Raw genomic sequence first — 20,341 nt, 5'->3', positions numbered from 1 at the left:
TAAAGTAAGGCATTTAAGACATAAAGAGAGATGTTTATGAGCTAGCTAGATGTTTATCAAATACTAGAGATACTTATATTGGTGCCTTTCTCCGGAAAACGCATAGTCACTGGAAAGAAAAATAAACTGAAATGACAAACAATACTATAATGATATGTTTGCTTTATTGGGACAGTAATGACTCTTGTTAACACTGACCATAACTGTTAAGGAGCCACAGTTTTCATGTGTGGTTCATACAGATCAGGTATCTGATCCTTGTAGGGCAGCACAAAATACTCTCTGAACTTTGACTCTGTTAACATCAGCACAGGATAAAGACTCCACTTTCTCCTCTTAAGCTTCTTTTCATCCAAAATTTTCAAGACTTGCATCCGAGGTATCACCCTTTTTTCCAGACTATAGACCAAAATTGCAGGATGAGAAGCTAAGTAAGCAGGTCCGGAACCAAGCTCCTTCATGTAAAGGTCCAATGCTTTCTTAATTCTAACCTCTGACTGAGTAAAACAAAGCGGTAGCTTTCTGAACATCTCGAGTATATCATTATCAGACCATCCAAAACTCTTGAAAATTCCAATCTTTCTTTCCAATGTAGACTTCCTTTGACAGGCTAACGTATGAAATCCGTAAGGAAAAATAGGAGAGTGAAGCGGAACTCGGAAATCCTTCTCCATCCTATGCAACAAATCCTTAACCCACTCAGTCTTTTGGATAATATACCTAGGATTTCTAAGCACAAGTGTTTTTAGCTTCACATCAGAAACACCACCTTTTTTCAACAATAACACATTAGCCTCAATAGTATGATGAGAACCAAAAGAAAGCAACCAAGGAGTTTTCTTTATAGCCTTAACTACATTTTCATCAGTGCCCAAGGTTTTCCTAAGACAATCAATGGTAGGTCTCAAATGAGTATCTAAACCTCGATCAAAAATTGTTATATCTTTAGCAATTACATTCACCAGGTCGGACCCGAATAACCCAAGATCCATAAGGCACTGGAATTTGGAAACATCACGTAATAGCAATGTGGGTTCTCTAGAAACTATTTTTTTAATCTGGGTATTGTCCAAACCACTTTGTATGAAGAAATTGAGGACTAAATCGGGATTCTTAAAGGTTTTGAATGAAGTTACCTTGGAAGATGTAGAGGTTGCTTCTTGTTTGGAAAATCCTAGTGAATCAACCAGGTATTTCACCAAGAAATGGGTCGGGGCAGGTGTAGCGCTTGTTGAATAGACAAATCGGGATTTGAAACCCTGAAATGTGGATACAGCTACAGCTTTGCCTCTGAAACTGATGAGCATATCGTTTAGCTATTTTTCTATTAACGTTGCAACAATAGAAAAATACTTCCTTTTATAGATAGATGCCTTGTGTTTCCTGTAATCTTGCTCCCTCTCTCTTTCTCTCTCGGATTGTCAAAAGTGCTATTTTTAGTTTAGATTCTTTTTGACTCAAAACTAAAGAATGATGACATTTAATCCGTGTACATTTTGCCAATGAGAAAATGCCACGTGTAATTTTAATTAAAAAATTTGTCACCTATTATAAAACAAAAACAAAAAAAAACAATAATAATAAATAAACCCTAGAGACCTAGACCCCTCCCAGCCACCCCCTCTTCTTCTTCAACCAAGAGCAGACCCTAATCCCCCTAAGAATTCCAGTCACCCAACCTCCTCTCCAAGGCGCCGCTGCATCTGTCCAAACGACCCTTTCCTCCTCGAAGTGCCTTCAACCGTTTCCAAACAGCCATTGACGCCGGTAATAGCCATGACCGCGGGCAACAGCCATGACCGCCGGCAACAATCATGAACCACTCCCTGTCTATCGTCCATGTTGCTGCAAAATTTCGAATTTTTAGGGTCTGTTGTTTTTGCTTCTGAGTCGGGTTTTAGAAGTAGCCGATGTAACAGTGGCAGTAGCGTCGTTGTTCGTTGACCTTATTTGCTAGCAGAATTTTTGCCGGAAAATCTGTTCCGGCGAGCTCCATTAATTGTGATGGGATTCTTCAGACCGGGTAATAGTTCCAACTATTACACAGGCATATGGTACAAAAAAGTGACTGAACAAACTCCTGTTTGGGTTGCAAACAGGGAACACCAATTTCTGATAAAAGCTCTGCAGAGCTAAAAATCTTAGATGGTAATTTGGTACTGGTTAATGGGTCTAATACTTCAATTTGGTCCACAAATATCAGTTCAAACAAGTCCAATTATGTGGTAGCAGTTCTCCGGGATGATGGTAATTTAATCTTGAGAGATGGTTCGAATTCAACACTACCACTTTGGCAAAGTTTTGATAACCCTGGCAATACTTGGTTGCCTGGTTCTAAACTTTCTTACAACAAAATCACTCAAAGAAAGCAACTTCTTACTTGAGAAAGAGTGAGGAAAAATGGGCTCCACCAGTTAAATTAAAAAAGAAAAGAAATAAACACAATTTTGAAAGTTTCACTTGCTTCAATGCGAGTGTAGTACATGCATTTTGCCATGTCACTTTGAAGGGTTTAAGAGATACACTGAAAAAATAATTTGAGGTGTCTACTTGATAAATAGGTCAGTTAGGTGTTCAAATGACCGTTGTGGACAACTTGGAGGGATCATTTATGTATTTCGCTTTTTAACTTTCTAAGTTATTTTGATGTATTAAGTAGGATAATGTAAATCATAATTTTTTTACAGCTAATAAGGAATTTTTAGATACTTATACACTATTGAAAACTTTATTACTCTCCCTATTCAAGTTTCAATTTAATTACATCTTATATACAAATTTACCATTTAAATACACTTTAGGAATTAAATTAGTATCACTTTATATTAGGAATCAATTATTTCTCATCTTTATTCTCTCTCCTTCATGCGCGCTCTCTCTCCGTCTCTCTCTCTATGTCTCTCTCTATCTCTCAATCCCTAATTCCAGTAATGTAGAGCAAAGAAAAATAGAGCAGCAATTCCACCATTGATGGTCATTACGAAGCTTTGAATCTTTGAATTTGAATTTGAATTTGGGTTTTCAAAAACCATTATTTGTTTGGATGAGTGTTGTTGCAAACAACTGAGCAATTTTGAGGGTGTTTTGATGAAGATTAGACTTGATTTTGGTTGAATTTTAGAAGAAGAAGAAGAAGAAGAAGACATGACATACATTATACTTACGAAATTATAGTAAAATTATAGAAAAATTGTATTTTGTTGTTTATATATATATTTATTTAACTATTGTATGAAAGTTGAACAATATTGTATAAAAATTGTATTTAAGTTGTATGATATTGTAGTTGTATATAACTTAGTAGAAATAATGTATGAAAATTGTAGATAAGTTGTATAATATATAATTAGTTGTATGAAATTTGGTTTTACTATGTATAAATTAGATACAAAATATACAAAAACATATTGTATAAAATTTGTGTAAAAATTATATTTATGTGGTATGATATTGTAGTTGCATATAACTGAGTGGAAATAATGTATGAAAGTTGTAGATTAGTTGTATAATATATAATTAATTGTATGAAATTGATTTTTACTATGTATAAATTATTTTTAAACAACTTGTAAAGATCATTTGATTTTTATTTTCAGATTTCTTACGTGTAAAATGACAAATTCCTCCTTACTTTTAACATAAAACTAAAGAAAACTTGTACCCTATCTATTCTAAGTGGCACATGCAAGTAATGACTATACCCTTTTCTTGTATTAGAGTTTGAAGTTATAATTGAACAGTTGAAATCATTTGTTTAGAAACGAATTAGCTAGTATTAACTTTATTATGCCTCTGCATGTGCAAAACTTTGAAGTTGGCAAACAAAGAATTATAAGAAATGAGAATAATGTAAGAAAGATTGTGGCATATAGTCTCAACTTAAGGTAATAATATACCTTCTCTGCCACACAGTGACAAGACTGCAGAGTTATTTAATTTAGCTAATTCTCAGCATCGGTATAAACATTACTTCGTTAATTCTTTTTGTTGTATACCTCTGCAAGTATTTTTGTGAAGATTCAACAGCTTTTGTAGTGAAGTTAGTAAATTTACATCTATTTAGTTTCAGAAACAGAGAATTTTTTTTTTTGGACAAAAAGGAATATGGATTGGTGTAAATGTGCACTATGGGTGAAGTTAGCAGATTTAGTTGGGAAATTTTTTACTCGAGATATAGGGAGAAAGAGAGATTCTAGAAAGAAGAGGGGAAAGAGGAGAGAAAAAAGGGAAAAGGGTAATTAAATCCCTTGGTTGAAGGCACAAATAATGGATTGGGAGTCTTTTAAAGTGGATTGTATATATTTTGTAACTAAAATATGTTTAGGTCGGATAAATACCAACACATGAACATTTTTTCATAATAGTGTTTCAAATAGTATATTGATATGAAAATATCCCTCAAAATAAATACTAAAATATATTGCGATCAACATACAAATTTTTTCTCTCCCTTTTCTTCAATTGAGTGGTTCATTTCTGTCTAACTTATTATTGTACCCGATCTCACACCTATAGCGTATTATATGCGATTTGTATCTATCTTGATATCATAAAAAATTCATAATTATCCCATTGTTTTTTTTTGCGAAAATTTCTTGGCCTCCTTCGTCTGAAATATTTTGTGTGTCACCTGGACCTTCATCTCCTATCTGGAATTCTTCGTGATCTGAACCTTCTAAAAGTAATTTCAGTACGAAGTTTCGGAGATTAATCATTCTTTTTCTTATTCGCTGTTTGATCTGTCGAGCTCCTGGACAATTATTTTTATAATAAAAGGTCACTTAACGTTATCTAATTATCAAATAAAGTCGATAACTATATTTACCCATAACAAGGTGTTGCAACTGCTAGTTACTTTCTACGATACTTGGTCAAAATTGAATAATTTTTTTGTTACAAAAACATCTTCGATGAATTTCTGGGATAGTCAATGAAGTTGGACTTAGGGAACCAGTTAAAAACCAAATATCCAACAGCCGCTTTTATTAATGAGAAAATCTCACTTTATACCAATTAATTCCAAAATATTTACCTTTTAATGCTTAGACCCAAACTATTTACTACTCATACCCATACTCCCAAACTATTTACCCGTCTTTCTTCTTCTTCTTCATCCTCATTTTACCTTCCTCACTTTATTACCAGATGTTGACCGTAGCAAGGGAGCCAGCGACTACCAACGGTCCCTTTACTTTTAAATTTTCTAATAAACGCAACGTTTAGTTTCACTTCCTATATATCTGCCCGAACATTCCCTTCGTGTTCATCGCACATTAATCATCAGTCAAAACATCAGAATTTATTTATTCTCCTCCTTCTAATTTTCCTGCCATTATTCAGTTCTTTCTCATTTTATTGCACTGCAAAATGTCTAAATTATTTGCTATTGCAGTTCTTTTATTTTTTGTGTTAAATTCCGGTGGGGCTCAAATCATAAAAGCACCTTCTCAAGCCCCAATATCTTCTCCTTCTAAATCGCCCCAATAATCTGGTAACAAGTTTATATGTTATAGTAAAGTTTTAAGGAAGAAAATAGTTTTTTTGAAGATTTATTGTTTGATTCGATGTGGTTCTATAAAATATTGCTTATAGTATCTTCGAGTAAGCTTCCCAGATCTAAATTTTTGTGTGTATTTGAATATCCATCATTGTTGGGCTTGAAGCTCAATTTTATTTTTGAAGATTTCTTGTTTGATTCAAAGTGAGTGCTGTTAAATATTGTTTATAGTACCTTCTGGAAGTTGATACTGAAATTTGATAGCATTTGGACCTGATTTGAGGTGATTGAGATCGAAATTTTCAGTTGAAAATTGAAGAAGAACACAACTAAAATATATAATATGTTGTAGGAGTATACTGGGTCGTTGTTGTTGTTGTTGTAGGAGTATATAGCTATACTGCAGCAGTACACTATTATAGTTTACAAAACAGTATACCGCTACAGTATACTGATATACTATAGGAGTATATAGTTATACTGCAGCTATATACTATTATAGTATACAGTATATTGTTATGGTATACTGTAATAATATGCAAGATACTGTAACAATATGCTGTAATAGTATACAATATACTATAATAATATACTTATTACCCATAAATTCACTTGTCTTTTCCCTTTTAATTTGTTTTAAGTTTTTACCCGGCGTGAGGGGTAAATTGAAAATGCAAAATAAACATAAAAATTATAGTATGCTATATGATGTAACGATATACTCTTACAATTAGATCCTTTTAGAAATTTTTAAATTTTTATTGACAACTGATATTATTTTAGTTTAATAATTGAATTAATTTTTTTTAACGCATTGCATACAATTGTATACCTTGTTGGTATAGTTATATACTATACTGGTATCATATGTTAGTTAATATTTTTTGATTGTATTAGCTACATTTAATTGGTACACAATTTGATTTTTCTTTAGTAATAATATAAAAAAATAATAAAAAATAGTGAACCAGTAAATGAAATTAGATTATGAAGAGAAAAAGAATATAAAAAAAAGAAGTTAAATGAAATTAGAAAAGGAAAAAATAAAAAAATAAGAAGAAAACGAGAAAAAAGAAAAGGAGAAAAGAAAAAAAGAAAAAAGTAAAGAAAATAAGCATAGAAATAAAAAAGAAATGGAGAATAAGGAAATTTTTTTCCACAAAACCTACTATGGGTAGGAAATGTAATTAGTTTATGGGTAGGAAAACAAATGGGTAGACAAGGGTAAATAATTTTGTTTATGTGGGTAACAGTGTCAAAACCCCTTCATTAATGGCTACTTTGTTGAGAGTAGGGGTGTACATTGGCCGAGTTGGTTCGGATTTTTTAATTATCAAACCAAACCAATGGTGTCGGATTTTTAAATTTATAAACCAAACCAAACCAAACCAACAAAGTCAGGTTTACATGTGGAATTTGGACTTACGTTAATTGGCTATAGCCTGAAAGGATAGTGATGTGGCCCAAGTTGTGGACAAATAAAAGGCCTAATATTATATATTGTGTGTGTCGATAAGTGAGGCCCAATAATCATTGGCTTGTGATTGGTAGACACTCCATATAAATAGAGGTCAACCACTCTTTCCCTATCTATTAGAAAAAAACGTATTCTGCCTCTTGAATACGTGGTAAAGGTAGAAGTCTCATCGGTCGAGTTCTCTGAGCTGTGAGAGTGCGTAGCTAGTAGATTGTGGAAGTTGGTCTCAGGCTTAATCGGCATTTGTTGTCGCTGCTTAATCCATGAAGTTTAACGGTACACTTTTTTTAGACTCTAGCTCTAGATTGATTGCATAATTGTGTCTTAATCTCTATTATGGCTACAAATCAATTAAGTCTCAATGTTTTTTTAATCTCTTGTATTGGTCCTTTTACCTATGAAATTAAAGTACATAACAGACTCATTAATTGATCTAAAAATCACAATACTTTCAGCTCAAATATTATTGTTTGCTTGGAGCCGATCCAAAAGAAAAAAAAAAAAGAAATTGATTAGGTTTTGAGGCTATCGCCATTGCCTGGCTATTGAAGTAGCTAACGGCGATGTTTGTACAGTGTTTCCAACACCACTGGTTTTACACAATAGTTGAGTAAGAAAGAAATTCGTAGTCGGTTAATTTAATACAAATAGCGCCGCATGGTGGTAGGTTTCATTGTTTCAAGAAAGCACTGTTTTAAGCTAATACTAGTATTAGTACCTGCGCGGATGCGCAGTCACTAATCATGTCAAATATTTAAGTTATTTGGATTGTATGTAAATAAACTTAAAATTTACACTTTCTCAGTAAATATAGATAATCATTGGATATTAACTACATGAAAAAAATTAACCATTCTTCTATTTTTCTTTTCTGATACCATTCTTGCCGGTATCATTGGATTCTAAAAATAGTCAGGAAACAAAATAATAACTCATATTTATGGCAAAACAATCAAATGTTGAGACAATGAATGACTCTTTGGATAAGATTTGACATTTTACTACTACTTGAACTCTTATTTGGTGTGTTGATATCTCTTAAAAAATATTTCTTTCTTAAAATTTTAGTTTCTAAAATATTATTTTTCAATAATAATTATTTTTATAATAATGTAATTGAAAATATTATTCTTAATTCAAAACTCATTTTAGTTGGCTATCTAAAAATATATATAAAAAATTAGTTAGTGAATTTTTTTACTCAATTTTGATATTTGACATTAACCATGTTAAATATTTGAGTTATTTGAATTTTTCACGACCCCGGTTCGCCCTCCGTGAACCATCCTGACGGCACCTAGTTTCTACAACTAGGTAAGCCTAAATTGCGGAAGAAAATTCAAAATTTGCGGAAGTAAAACAATTTAAAATAGAAGATAAGTAATAACAGTGTTTAGATGTGCCGCTTGGCATACACCATGTTTACCTTTCACTACCAATACATAAATCCAAGATCCGAAAACTCACGAATCACAAGCTAAGAAGTACTACAAAGCTCTAATTCCCGAATATCTAACAAGAACAGAAAATAAAGAAGGGCTAAGTACTAAAAAGCAAGAATAGAAAGAGACTCATGCGGACGCGGCAGATATACCTAGAAGTCGCTAGGGCAGTCGCCTCGCCTCAGGGGTGATAAGTCTGGGTAGAAGTACCTGGATATGCACATGAAAAATATGCGCAGAAAGGGCATGAGTACACCACAACGGTACTCAGTAAGTGCCAAGCCTAACCTCGGTCGGGTAGTGACGAGGAAGGTCAAGGCCCTACTGAGGTTAAACAAAAATATAAAGTTCAACAGTATAAAACAGACAGTATAAATGAGTACAACAGTGAAATAAACAAGATATATAGGATAATAAAAACTATACAGAAGCAGAGTAAACACGGAAGGAAATACAGCTCAGTACCAATAGTAACAAATCGGGGATCTCCCAGGATACCGTCCTGTAGTCCCAAATCCACATATCCGATAGGCCTCCCGGGATACCATCCCGTAGTTCAACTCATAGTGTGCGGGGATCTACCGGAATCCCGTCCCGTAGTCCCAAATGTAAATACCCAGTACTTGGAGAATCTACCGGGTGCATTTCTGTAGTTCCATATAACTGTGCAGGGGGATCTACTGGAATCCCACATCCGTAGTCCCAAAATAAACAAGCAAGGAGGAGCTACCGGAATCCCACATCCGTAGACCCAAAATAAATAGGCAAGGGGGAGCTACCAGAATCCCACATCCGTAGTCCCAATGTAAATACACAGCAACAACAAGAAAATATTCAGAAATGGAAGTTTCATATTAAGGCAACAAATAATTCTAGCCTAGCATGTTGCATATAGTTCAGGTAAAGCAGGTTGAACAAATAAAACATTTAAAACACTTAAACATGCTTTCCTAAGCTAACACAGGCTTAATAGTACAAGTAATAAAAGCAGGAAAGGAAACATACTAGTAAATACTTAATGAAAATTGGATTTCCAATAATTTGCACAAGTACGCACTCGTCACCTCACGTACAAGGCGTTTTAAATACCAAATATATCAATCCTAAGGAGAAGGTCCCCCACACAAGGTTAGACAAGCCACTTACCTTGAACCGGCTCAAAATCAACCCGAGACCACGTTCATACCATGAGTACTTGACTCCAAATGGCCCATATCTATTCAATTCAATTTCATAATGTAAATAATACTTCAAGCAATTGATTCTACAATTAAATTCTAAGCTAATACGCGAAATTAGGTAAAATGACCAAAATGCCCCTCAGGCCCACGTCTCGGAATCGGGTAAAATTGATATTTTCAAAATCCCCACACTCTCACGAGTTCATACATACAAAAATTACCAAAATCAGACCTCAAATGGTCCCTCAAATCATCACTCAAAGGTCTCCAATACTAAGCCCTAGTTTCCCCAAATTTTCACCCTTAATTTCCATGATTTCTAGCTCTAATCCGTGAAATAATAGCATAGGAACGAGTTTTAGGTCCAAATTCCTTACCTTAATGAAGTTCCCTTAAAATCCCTCTTTCAAATCGTCCCAAAACCTCCCAGGCCGTGATAAAAATAGTGAAATAAACCCCAAAGTCGCGGAACCCCTTTTTAAAATAATCTGCCCAGCAGTTTCCGCATATGCGGTAACATTAACCGCAGGAGCGGTTCCGCTTCTGCGAACATTTCACCGCTTCTGCGGTGCCGCACCTGCGGAACCCAAACCGCAGGTGCAGTTATGACAGAACCAGCAGCTGAAGCTGCAACTTAAATTCCAAAATCTTCCCGTCAACCATCCGAAATCATCCTGAGGCCTCCAGGACCTCAACCAAAGGCACCAACAAGTCATAAACCACTATCCAAACTTGTACCAATCCTTAAAACACCTAAAACAACATCGAAACCTTGAATTAAACATTGATTTAAGCCTAAGAGCTCCAAAATTCTCAAAAATACGCTTTCGATCAAAAAGTCTATCAACCCTCGTCCGAATGACATGAAATTTTGCACACACATCACATTCAACACTACGGAGCTACTCTAACTTCCGGAATTCCATTCTGACCCTCGAATAAAAATCTCACTATCGAACTGGAAACTTTAAAATTTGACCTTTTGGCATTTCAAGCCTAAATTAGCTACGAACCTCCAAATCACCATCCGAACACGCCCTAAGCCCAAATTCACCTAACGGAGCTAACAAAACCATTAGATTTCTATTCCAAGGCTGTCTTCACACTGTTCCGACTACGATCAACTTTCCAACACTTAAACTCTCATTTAGGGACTAAGTATCCCAAAGCTCTCCGAAACTCAAAACCGAACATCCCGACAAATCAAATTAGCAGAATAAACTTGGGGGAAGCAGCTAATAAGGGATCGGGGCGTTAATTCTTAAGACGACCGGTCGGGTCATCACATCCTCCTACACTTAAACATTCGTTCGTCCTCGAACGAGCATAAAGACATACCTGAAGTAGTGAAAAGATGAGGGTAACGGCTGTGCATATCCTGCTCGGTCTCCCAGGTCGCCTCCTCGACCAGCTGACCCCGCCACTGGACCTTTACCGATGCAATGTTCTTTGACCTCAGCTTTCTAACCTGCCTGTCAAATATTGCCACTGGCTCCTCAACATAAGATAGATCCTTGTCCAACTGAACCGAACTGAAATCAACACGTGCGACGGATCACCGTGATACCTCCGGAGCATCGAAACATGAAATACCGGATGAATTCCTGCCAAGCTGGGAGGTAAGGAAAGCTCATAAGCAACCTCCCCAACACGCCTCAATATCTAAAAAGGTCCTATAAACCGCAGACTCAACTTCCCTTTCTTCCCAAATCTCATAACGCCCTTCATAGGCAAAACTCGAAGTAGAACCCGCTCTCCAACCATATAGGAAACATCACGAACCTTCTAGACCACATAACTCTTCTGTCTGGACTGGGCTGTACGGAGTTTATCCTGAATCACCTTAACCTTCTCCAAAGCATCCTGAACTAAGTCTGTGCCCAATAGTCTAGCCTCACCCAACTCAAACCAACCCACCAAAGATCTATACCGCCTACCATATAAAGCCTCATACGGTGCCATCTGAATGCTGGACTGATAGCTGTTATTGTAAGAAAACTACGCCAATGGCAAGAACTGATCCCAAGACCCTCCAAACTCAATCACACATGCACGAAGCATATCCTCAAAAATTTGAATAGTGCACTTGGACTGTCCGTCCGTATGAGGGTGAAATGTTGTACTCATCTCCACTCGAGTACCCAACTCATGCTGAACGGCCCTCCAGAACTGTGATGTGAACTGAGTACCTCTATCTAAAATGATGGACACGGGAATACCATGCAGATGAACAATCTCCCGGATATAAATCTCCGCCAACCGCTCCAAAGAACAAGTAGTACACACAGGAATGAAATGAGCGGACTTGGTCAGCCGTTCAACAATTACCCAAATAGCATAAAACTTTCTCAAAGTCCGTGGAAGCCCAACTACAAAGTCCATGGTGATCCTCTCCCACTTCCACTCCGGAATCTCTATCTGCTGAAGCAACCCACCCAGTCTCTGGTGCTCATACTTCACCTGCTGACAGTTGAAACACCAAGCTACAAATGCAACTATATCTTTCTTCATCTGCCTCCACCAATAGTATTGCCACAAATCCTGATACATCTTTGCGACACCCGGATGGATGGAATACCACGAACCATGGGCCTTCTCTAGAATCAACTCTCGCAACCCATCAACATTGGGTACAAATCCGACCCTGCATCCTCAATACTCCATCATCACTAATAGTCACATCTTTGGCATCACCGTGCTGAACCTTGTCCTTAAGGACAAGCAAATGAGGGTCGTCATACTGCCACTCCCTGATACGATCAAATAAAGAAGACCAAAAAACCACACAAGCTAGAACCTGACTGGGCTCCGAAAGATCCAATCTCACAAACTGGTTGGCTAAGGCCTGGACATCCATCGCCATAGGCCTCTATGCTACTGGTAAATATGCCAAACTCCCCAAACTCTCTGCCCGGCGACTCAAGGCATCGGCCACCACATTGGCCTTGCCCAGGTGATACAAAATAGTGATATCATAGTCCTTCAGCAACTCTAACCATCTTCTCTGGCGTAAATTTAGATCCTTTTACTTGAACAGGTGCTACAAGCTCCAATGGTCAGTATAAATCTCACAGGGAATCCCGTATAAACAATGGCGCCAAATCTTCAGGGCGTGAACAATGGCAGCTAACTCAAGGTCGTGAACAGGGTAGTCCTTCTCATGTATCTTCAACTGCCTAGATGCGTAGGCAATCACCCTACCGCCCTACATCAACACCTCTCCAAGGCCAATCCTTGAGGCATCACGATAGATTGTATAAGACCCCGGACCTAAAGGTAATACCAAAACTGGGGCTGTAGTCAAAGCTATCTTGAGCTTCTGAAAGCTCGCCTCACACTCTTCCGCCCACTGAAAAGGAGCACCCTTTTGGGTTAACCTGGTCATAGGGGATGCAATTGATGAAAACCCCTCCACAAAACGACGGTAGTAGCCCGCCAAATAACAGAAACTACGGATCTCGGTAGTTGAGGATGGTCTGGGCCAACTCTACACGGCCTCTATCTTCTTCGAATCTACCTGAATACCCTCACTCGACACCACATGGCCTTAGAATGCCACTGAATCCAACCAAAATTCACATTTCGAGAACTTAGCATATAATTTCTTCTCTCTCAGAGTCTGAAGCACAGTCCTCAGGTGCTGCTTATGATCTTCCCGACTCCGGGAATACACCAAAATATCATCAATAAAAACAACGACGAACGAGTCAAGATATGGCCGGAACACACTGTGCATCAAATGCATAAAGGCTACTGGGACATTGGTCAGCCCAAATGACATGACAAGGAACTCGTAATGACCATACCGAGTCCTGAAAGCAGTCTTTGGGATATTTGGCTCCCGAATCTTCAACTAATGGTTACCTGAGCGCAAGTACTTAGAAAATACCTGTGCGCCCTGAAGCTGGTCAAACAGATCATAAATACGAGGCAAAAGATAGTAGTTCTTCACTGTAACCTTGTTCAACTGGCGCTAATCAATACACATACGCATAGAACCATCCTTTTTTCCTTCACAGACAAGACTGAAACACCCTAAGGTGATACACTGGGCCGAATAAAACCCTTATCAAGCAATTCCTGTAACTGATCCTTCAACTCCTTCAACTCAGGAGGAGCCATACGATACGGAGGTATAGAAATGGGCTGAGTGCCCGGCAATAGATCAATGCCAAAATCAATATCTCTATCAGGCGGTATGCCCGGAAGGTCAGTTGGAAACACATTGGGAATATCCCGTACTACTTGGACTGAATTAACTGAAGGGGTATCAATACTGGCATCTCTCACATAAGCTAAATACGCGTCACACCCCTTCTCAACCATACGCTGAGCCTTAAGGAAAGAAATAACTCTACTGGGAGTGTGATCTAAAGTACCCCTCCACTCAACATGCGGTACACCTGGCATAGCCAGCGTAACGGTTTTGGCGTGACAATCAAGAATAACATAATGGGGCGACGACCAGTCCATGCCCAAGATAATATCAAAATCGACCATGCTGAATAACAATAAATCAGCTCTGGTCTCAAAACCACTAAGAGCAACCAAACACGACCAATAAACATGGTCCACAACAAGAGAATCTCCCATAGGAGGAGAAACATAAATAGGGAAACTCAAAGAATCCTGACGTACACCCAAATGCGGAGTAAAATAAGAAAACACATAAGAATATGTGGAGCCAGGATCGAATAAAACCGATGCATCTCTATGACAAACTATAACAATACCTGTGATGACAGAATCGGAGGCAAAAGCCTCGGTACGGGCAAGAAGGGCATAATATCTGGCATGTCCCTCCTCTCTAGCTTGCTGAGCAAGTGGGGTAGCAACTGGTGCAGTGATCATAGCCTGAGAACTCTGTGGAGCGCATTGTGGCTGATAAGTCTATGGAGGTGCACTCCTCCTAAGTCTAGGGCAATCCCTCACCACATGGCATGTGTCACCACACTCAAAACAAGCTCTGGAAGGACGTGGCAGTGGAAACTGTGCGCTACGGGTACTCTGAGACCCCTAAACACCTGAAACACTATGTGAAATCTGAGATACAAACTGAGTTGGCTGACTCACAAAACCTCTACCATGCTTCCTCCAAAATAAGGACCAGTGGGTCTTTCTAGTCTACGAGGTCTCCTTACTTCCCATTACCCTCTCTCCTGACCTCGTCTATCCTCTCCCAACTGGACCCACCTGTCCTCTACTCGGAGAGAGGTCCTCACAATTCGCTAAACTAGGATCACAGGCTGTGTCGCCATGACACCTGGAACCTGACCAATAAGAACTCACTGCTTTGGAGTGGGGGTGGTAGAAGTCTGGCCCGATCTGTGAAGTAGTTGGTACAACATGAATCAACCCCACCTAAACTAATGTCCTAAACGTGCTCAGGAACTGTGCTAATGTCTCCTAAAGTGCTGGAGTAGTAGTAGCAGTAGGCGTATCCGGTGCCCGGGCTCTGGCTAGAACTGCTGGTGGCTCCTCAGTGGCAGCTCGCGTGGGTGCTCTAACTGCACCACGTGCGCGTTCTCGGCCTCTACCCAAGGCCCCGACCTCTGATAACTCTCGTAGGGGGCGCAACTATCTGATCATCTCTGGCAACACGTGTCCTCACCATCTGTGAGAGAATTAAAGACAGAAGTTTAGGATTGTGATGTGAAAAATCTCGCACAATAGGGAATTCAAATGAAGTGGAATTTTCCTAACAGTTACATAGCCTCTCGTAGATAAGTACAGACGTCTCTGTACCGATCAGCGAGACTCTAATAAACCGTCTTATGATTCATGACTCCTACGAACCTAGAGCTCCGAAACAAACTTGTCACGACCCTGGTTCGCCCTCCGTGAACCATCGTAATGACACCTAGTCTCTACGACTAGGTAAGACTAAATTGCGGAAGAAAAACCAAAATTTGCGGAAGTAAAACAATTTAAAACAGAAGATAAGTAATAACAGTGTTTAGATGTGCCGCTCGACATACACCATGTTTAACTCTCACTACCAATACATAAATCCAAGACCCAAAAACCCACGAATCATAAGCTAATAACTACTACATAGCTCTAACTTTGGAAAGTCTAATAAGAACAGAAGATACATGAGGGCTAAGTACAAAAACATGAATAGAAAGAGACTCCTCGGTCTGCGGACGCGGTAGATATACCTCGAAGTTGCTAGGGCAGTCGCCTCGCCTCAGGGGTGATAAGACCGGGTAGAAGTACCTGGATCTGCACATTAAAAACATGCACAGAAAGAGCATGAATACACCACAACAGTACTCAGTAAGTGCCAAGCCTAACTTCGGTCGGGTAGTGACGAGGAAGGTCAAGGCCCTATTGAGGTTAAACAAAAATATAAAGTTCAACAGTATAAAACAGACAGTATAAATGAGTACAACAGTGAAATAAACAGGATATACAGGACAACAACAACTAAACAGAAGCAGAGTAAACACGGAAGGAAATACAGCTCAGTACCAATAGTAACAAATCAGGGATCTCCCAGGATACCGTCCTGTAGTCACAAATCCACATATCCGATAGGCCTCCCGGGATACCGTCCCGTAGTTTAATTTATAGTGCGTGGGGATCTACTGGAATCCCGTTCCGTAGTCCCAAATATAAATACCTAGTACTAGGAGAATCTACCGGGTGCATTCCTGTAGTTCTATATAACTGTGCAGGGGGATCTACTGGAATCCCACATCCGTAGTCCCAAAATAAACAAGCAAGGGGGAGCTATCGGAATCCCACATCCATAGACCCAAAATAAACAGGCAAGGGGGAGTTACCGGAATCCCACATCCGTAGTCCCAATATAAATACACAGCAGCAGCAAGAAAATATTCAGAAATGGAAGTTTCATATTAAGGCAACAAATAATTCTAGCCTAGCATGTTGCACAGAGTTCAGGTAAAGCAAGTTGAACAAATAAAACATTTAAAACACTTAAACATGCTTTCCTAAGCTAACACAGGCTTAATAGTACAAGTAATAAAAGCAGGAAAGGAAACATACTAGTAAATACTTAATGAAAACCGGATTTCCAATAATTTGCACAAGTACGCACTCATCACCTTACGTACAAGGTGTTTCAAATACCAAATATACCAATCTAAGGGGAAGGTCTCCCACACAAGGTTAGACAAGCTACTTACCTCAAACCGACTCAAATCAGCCTGAGACCACGTTCTTGTCACGAGTACTCGACTCCAAATGGCCCAAATCTATTCAATTTAATTTTATAATATAAATAACACTTCAATCAACTGATTCTACAATTAAATTCTAAGCTAATACGCGAAATTAGGTAAAATGACCAAAATGCCCCTCAGGCCCATGTCTCGGAATCGGGTAAAATTTATATTTTTAGAATCCTCACACTCTCACGAGTTCATGCATACCAAAATTACCAAAATCGGACGTCAAATGGTCCCTCAAATCATTACTCAAACGTTTCCAATACTAAGCCCTAGTTTCCCCAAAATTTCACCCTTAATTTTCATGATTTCTAGCTCTAATCCGTGAAATAATAGCATAGAAATGAGTTTTAGGTCCAAATTCCTTGCCTCAATGAACCTTGAAATCCCTTTATCAAATCGTCCCAAAAGCTCCCAGGCCGTGATAAAAATGGTGAAATAAACCCCAAAGTTGCGGAACCCTTTTTAAAATAATCTGCTTAGTAGCTTTCGCATCTACGTCCTTGGGACCGCTTCTGCGGTCCTGCATATGCGGAACAAGGGGTCGTATCTGTGACTTACACTTAAGGTCCAATTTCCGTATTTGTGGAGCTTTAACAACAGGAGCAGTTCTGCTTCTGCAAACTTTTCCCCGCATCTGCGGTTCCTGAAGAGATGGCTAAATTTCGCTTCTATGGCCACTTAGCCGCTTTTGCGGCACTGCACCGACGGAACCCAAACCGCAAGTGCAGTTATGACAGAACCAGCAGCTGAAGCTGCAACTTAAATTCCAAAATCTTCCCGTCAACCATCCGAAATCATCTCGAGGCCTCCGGGACCTCAAGAAAAGGCACCAACAAGTTACAAGCCACTATCCAAACTTGTACCAATCCTTAAAACACCTAAAACAACATCAAAACCTCCAATTAACCATAGATTTAAGCCTAAGAGCTCCAAAATTCTCAAAATTACGTTTTCGATTAAAAAGTCTATCAACCCTCGTCCGAATGACCTGAAATTTTGCACACACATCACATTCAACACTACACAGCTACTCCAACTTCCAGAATTCCATTTAGACTCTCGGATCAAAATCTCACTATCGAACCGGAAACTTCAAAATTCGACCTTTCGGAATTTCAAGCCTAGATTGGCTATGGACCTCCCAATCACCATCCGAACATGTCCCTAAGCCCGAAATCACCCAACGGAGCTAATGGAACTGTCACAACCCCAAACTGGACCCGATCGTGATGGCGTCTCTCGTGAAGTCAAGGCCAGCCGACACAATTCTCAAATTCAATTCAATAATTTTAATAAGTCAATTTAATTCCTTTTCAATTAATCAGATATTGCATAATATGAATTTAAATGAACACTGCGGAAATAAATACAACCCGACATCGGGGTGTCACAAGTCACGAGCATCTACTAGGGTCTAAATACAACTGAAAGTCTGAAGTGTACAAAATACAGACTAATGAAGTAAAGAGGGAGAAAAGCAGTGCTGCGAACACCAGCAGCTACTTTGCTAAACTCCGATGACTCCGCCTCCGATCAGCCAAAACCCTCTACCGGGTGTAGAAATACCTAAATCTGCACACAAGGTGCAGGGAGTAAAGTGAGTACTCCAACTTAGTGAGTAATAATCATAACTAAAGTGTGAATGGTAAGAAATCACGAAAAGTGCATCCACATGTATATAAGCAGTTCAAAAACCAGTAAGAAAGCAATGAAACTGTAAAATCCTTAAAACATCTTAGCTCAGTTTAAACTTCTTTGAAAATGACTTTTTCAACGATTACGCAAATGAATGTAGAACAACTAGTGCAGATAAGCACAGAAATACGCCCCTAGGGCACAAATACACAATTAAACAGGTAATTGACAGGCAAATAAGAAAGATAAGCACATAAGGTTCGCCCCTCGGGCACAATGTCAACAAATCCGCCCCTCGGGCAATATCTCAAAGTAATACCAGCCCCTCAGGCAATCACATAGAACAATACCATCCCCTCGGGCTATATCTCACATCACAATGGGTACCCGCGCTCACTGGGGGTGTACAGACTCCGGGAGGGGCCCCTTACGGCCCAAACACAATATCAAGCCATCTCGTGGCATCATAAATAGGCTCCCGGCCTCATATCAATATCAAGCCACCTCGTGGCGCACAATCTTTGGCCCTCGGCCTCATTATCATAACCAGTATCTCACTGCTGCAGCGTGCAGCCTGACCCAAAAGTATCCTCACAATACAGGCCCTCGGCCTTACTTATTCAAAAATCACATAAGCCACTCTGGCATCAGTAAAACATGACGCTCAGCCCAAAATATTATTTAAAATATTATTTAAGTATTAAAACTGAATAAACATGGCTGATCTTTGAAAAACAGTGAAAAATCACATGACTGAGTTCAAGTATAAAGTCAAAACAGTGAGGAAATATCAATATAAATCCCCGAAGGGTTCAAATAGTTGGTACGAGGCCCCAAATTTGGCATTCAACCCAAATAATGATGATAGCAAATAAATTTCAGTCAAATACGCGGTAAAATAGTCAATCGAGATGGACTAAATCACAATCCCCAATAGTGCACGACCCCACGCTCGTCATCTAGCATGTGCCTCACCTCAATATAGCACTACGATGTGCAATCCGGGGTTTCGAACCCTCAAAACATCATTTACAATTATTACTCACCTCGAACCGGCTAAATCTCTAGCTTGCGACGTCTTTGCCCTCGAATCGGCCTCCACACGCGTCGAATCTATCCAAAATCAGAACTAGGACGTCAAAATATGCTAAGGGAACGAAGCCCAAGCAAAAACAATTAATAAAGGGCACAAATCCCGAAATTACCAAAACCCGTCTCTCGGGCCCACATCTCAAAAATCAGAAATTTTTACCAATAGATTCCTTATCTTCCCACAAGTTCATACATATCAAAATTTCTCAAATCCGACCCCAAATGGTCCTCCAGATCCTCAATCAAAAGTCCAAATTTCCAAGCCCTAGCTCTTCAATTTTTAGCTTAATTTCCATGATTTCTAGATGGAATTCACATAATAATCGGGTTTTAAGTCCAAGAATCTTACCTCCCAACGATTCCCCTTAAATCCCTCTTAATATCCTTCAAAAATATCCAAAAATGACCAACTATGGAGTAAATAAACCCAATCCTCACGGACAAGACGAATTTAAAAACATTCTGCCCAGGCATTATTTCCTTCTTCGCGAACGCGTTCAAGCCCTCGCGTTCGGGAAGCACAATTTTACTTTGACCAATTTTTCCTCTATGTGAACGCGACACGACCATCGCGATCGCACACTACCTCTCGCGAACGCGAAGAACAAATACGACCTCAGACCAGCTGATCGAAAAGACCCTACACAAACGCGACTTCCATCTAGCGAACGCGATGCACGAGCATCCAGCCTTTTGCAAACGCGGAGCCTCACACGCGAACGCGAAGGCTAAACTTCCACTGACCTCCACTGACTCTTCGCGAAAGCGAAGAGTAAAAACCTGCAACAGCTGAACCTGCAACTTCTGCAATTTTTCCA

The 20,341-nt window shown here is 39.1% G+C and overlaps 1 protein-coding gene across 1 annotated transcript; it reads right to left on the bottom strand.

Moving 5' to 3' along the window:
* Positions 1-33: 33 nt before the first annotated feature.
* On the bottom strand, positions 34-2,672 carry LOC107759636 (transcription termination factor MTERF8, chloroplastic-like). The gene has a single exon (XM_016577617.2). The coding sequence runs from the start codon at positions 1,305-1,307 to the stop codon at positions 207-209; it is 1,101 nt and encodes a 366-aa protein (XP_016433103.1). The 5' UTR covers positions 1,308-2,672; the 3' UTR covers positions 34-206.
* Between the last annotated feature and the right edge of the window lie 17,669 nt (positions 2,673-20,341).

Source organism: Nicotiana tabacum, chromosome 16, assembly GCF_000715075.1.
Source record: "Nicotiana tabacum cultivar K326 chromosome 16, ASM71507v2, whole genome shotgun sequence".
Taxonomy (NCBI): domain Eukaryota; kingdom Viridiplantae; phylum Streptophyta; class Magnoliopsida; order Solanales; family Solanaceae; genus Nicotiana; species Nicotiana tabacum.
This window is presented reverse-complemented; position numbering and strand designations above follow the sequence as displayed.

What these genes read in the sequence shown, in the direction of transcription:
- LOC107759636 (XM_016577617.2), bottom strand. Translation starts at nt 1,307, where the DNA reads ATGCTCATCAGTTTCAGAGGCAAAGCTGTAGCTGTATCCACATTTCAG.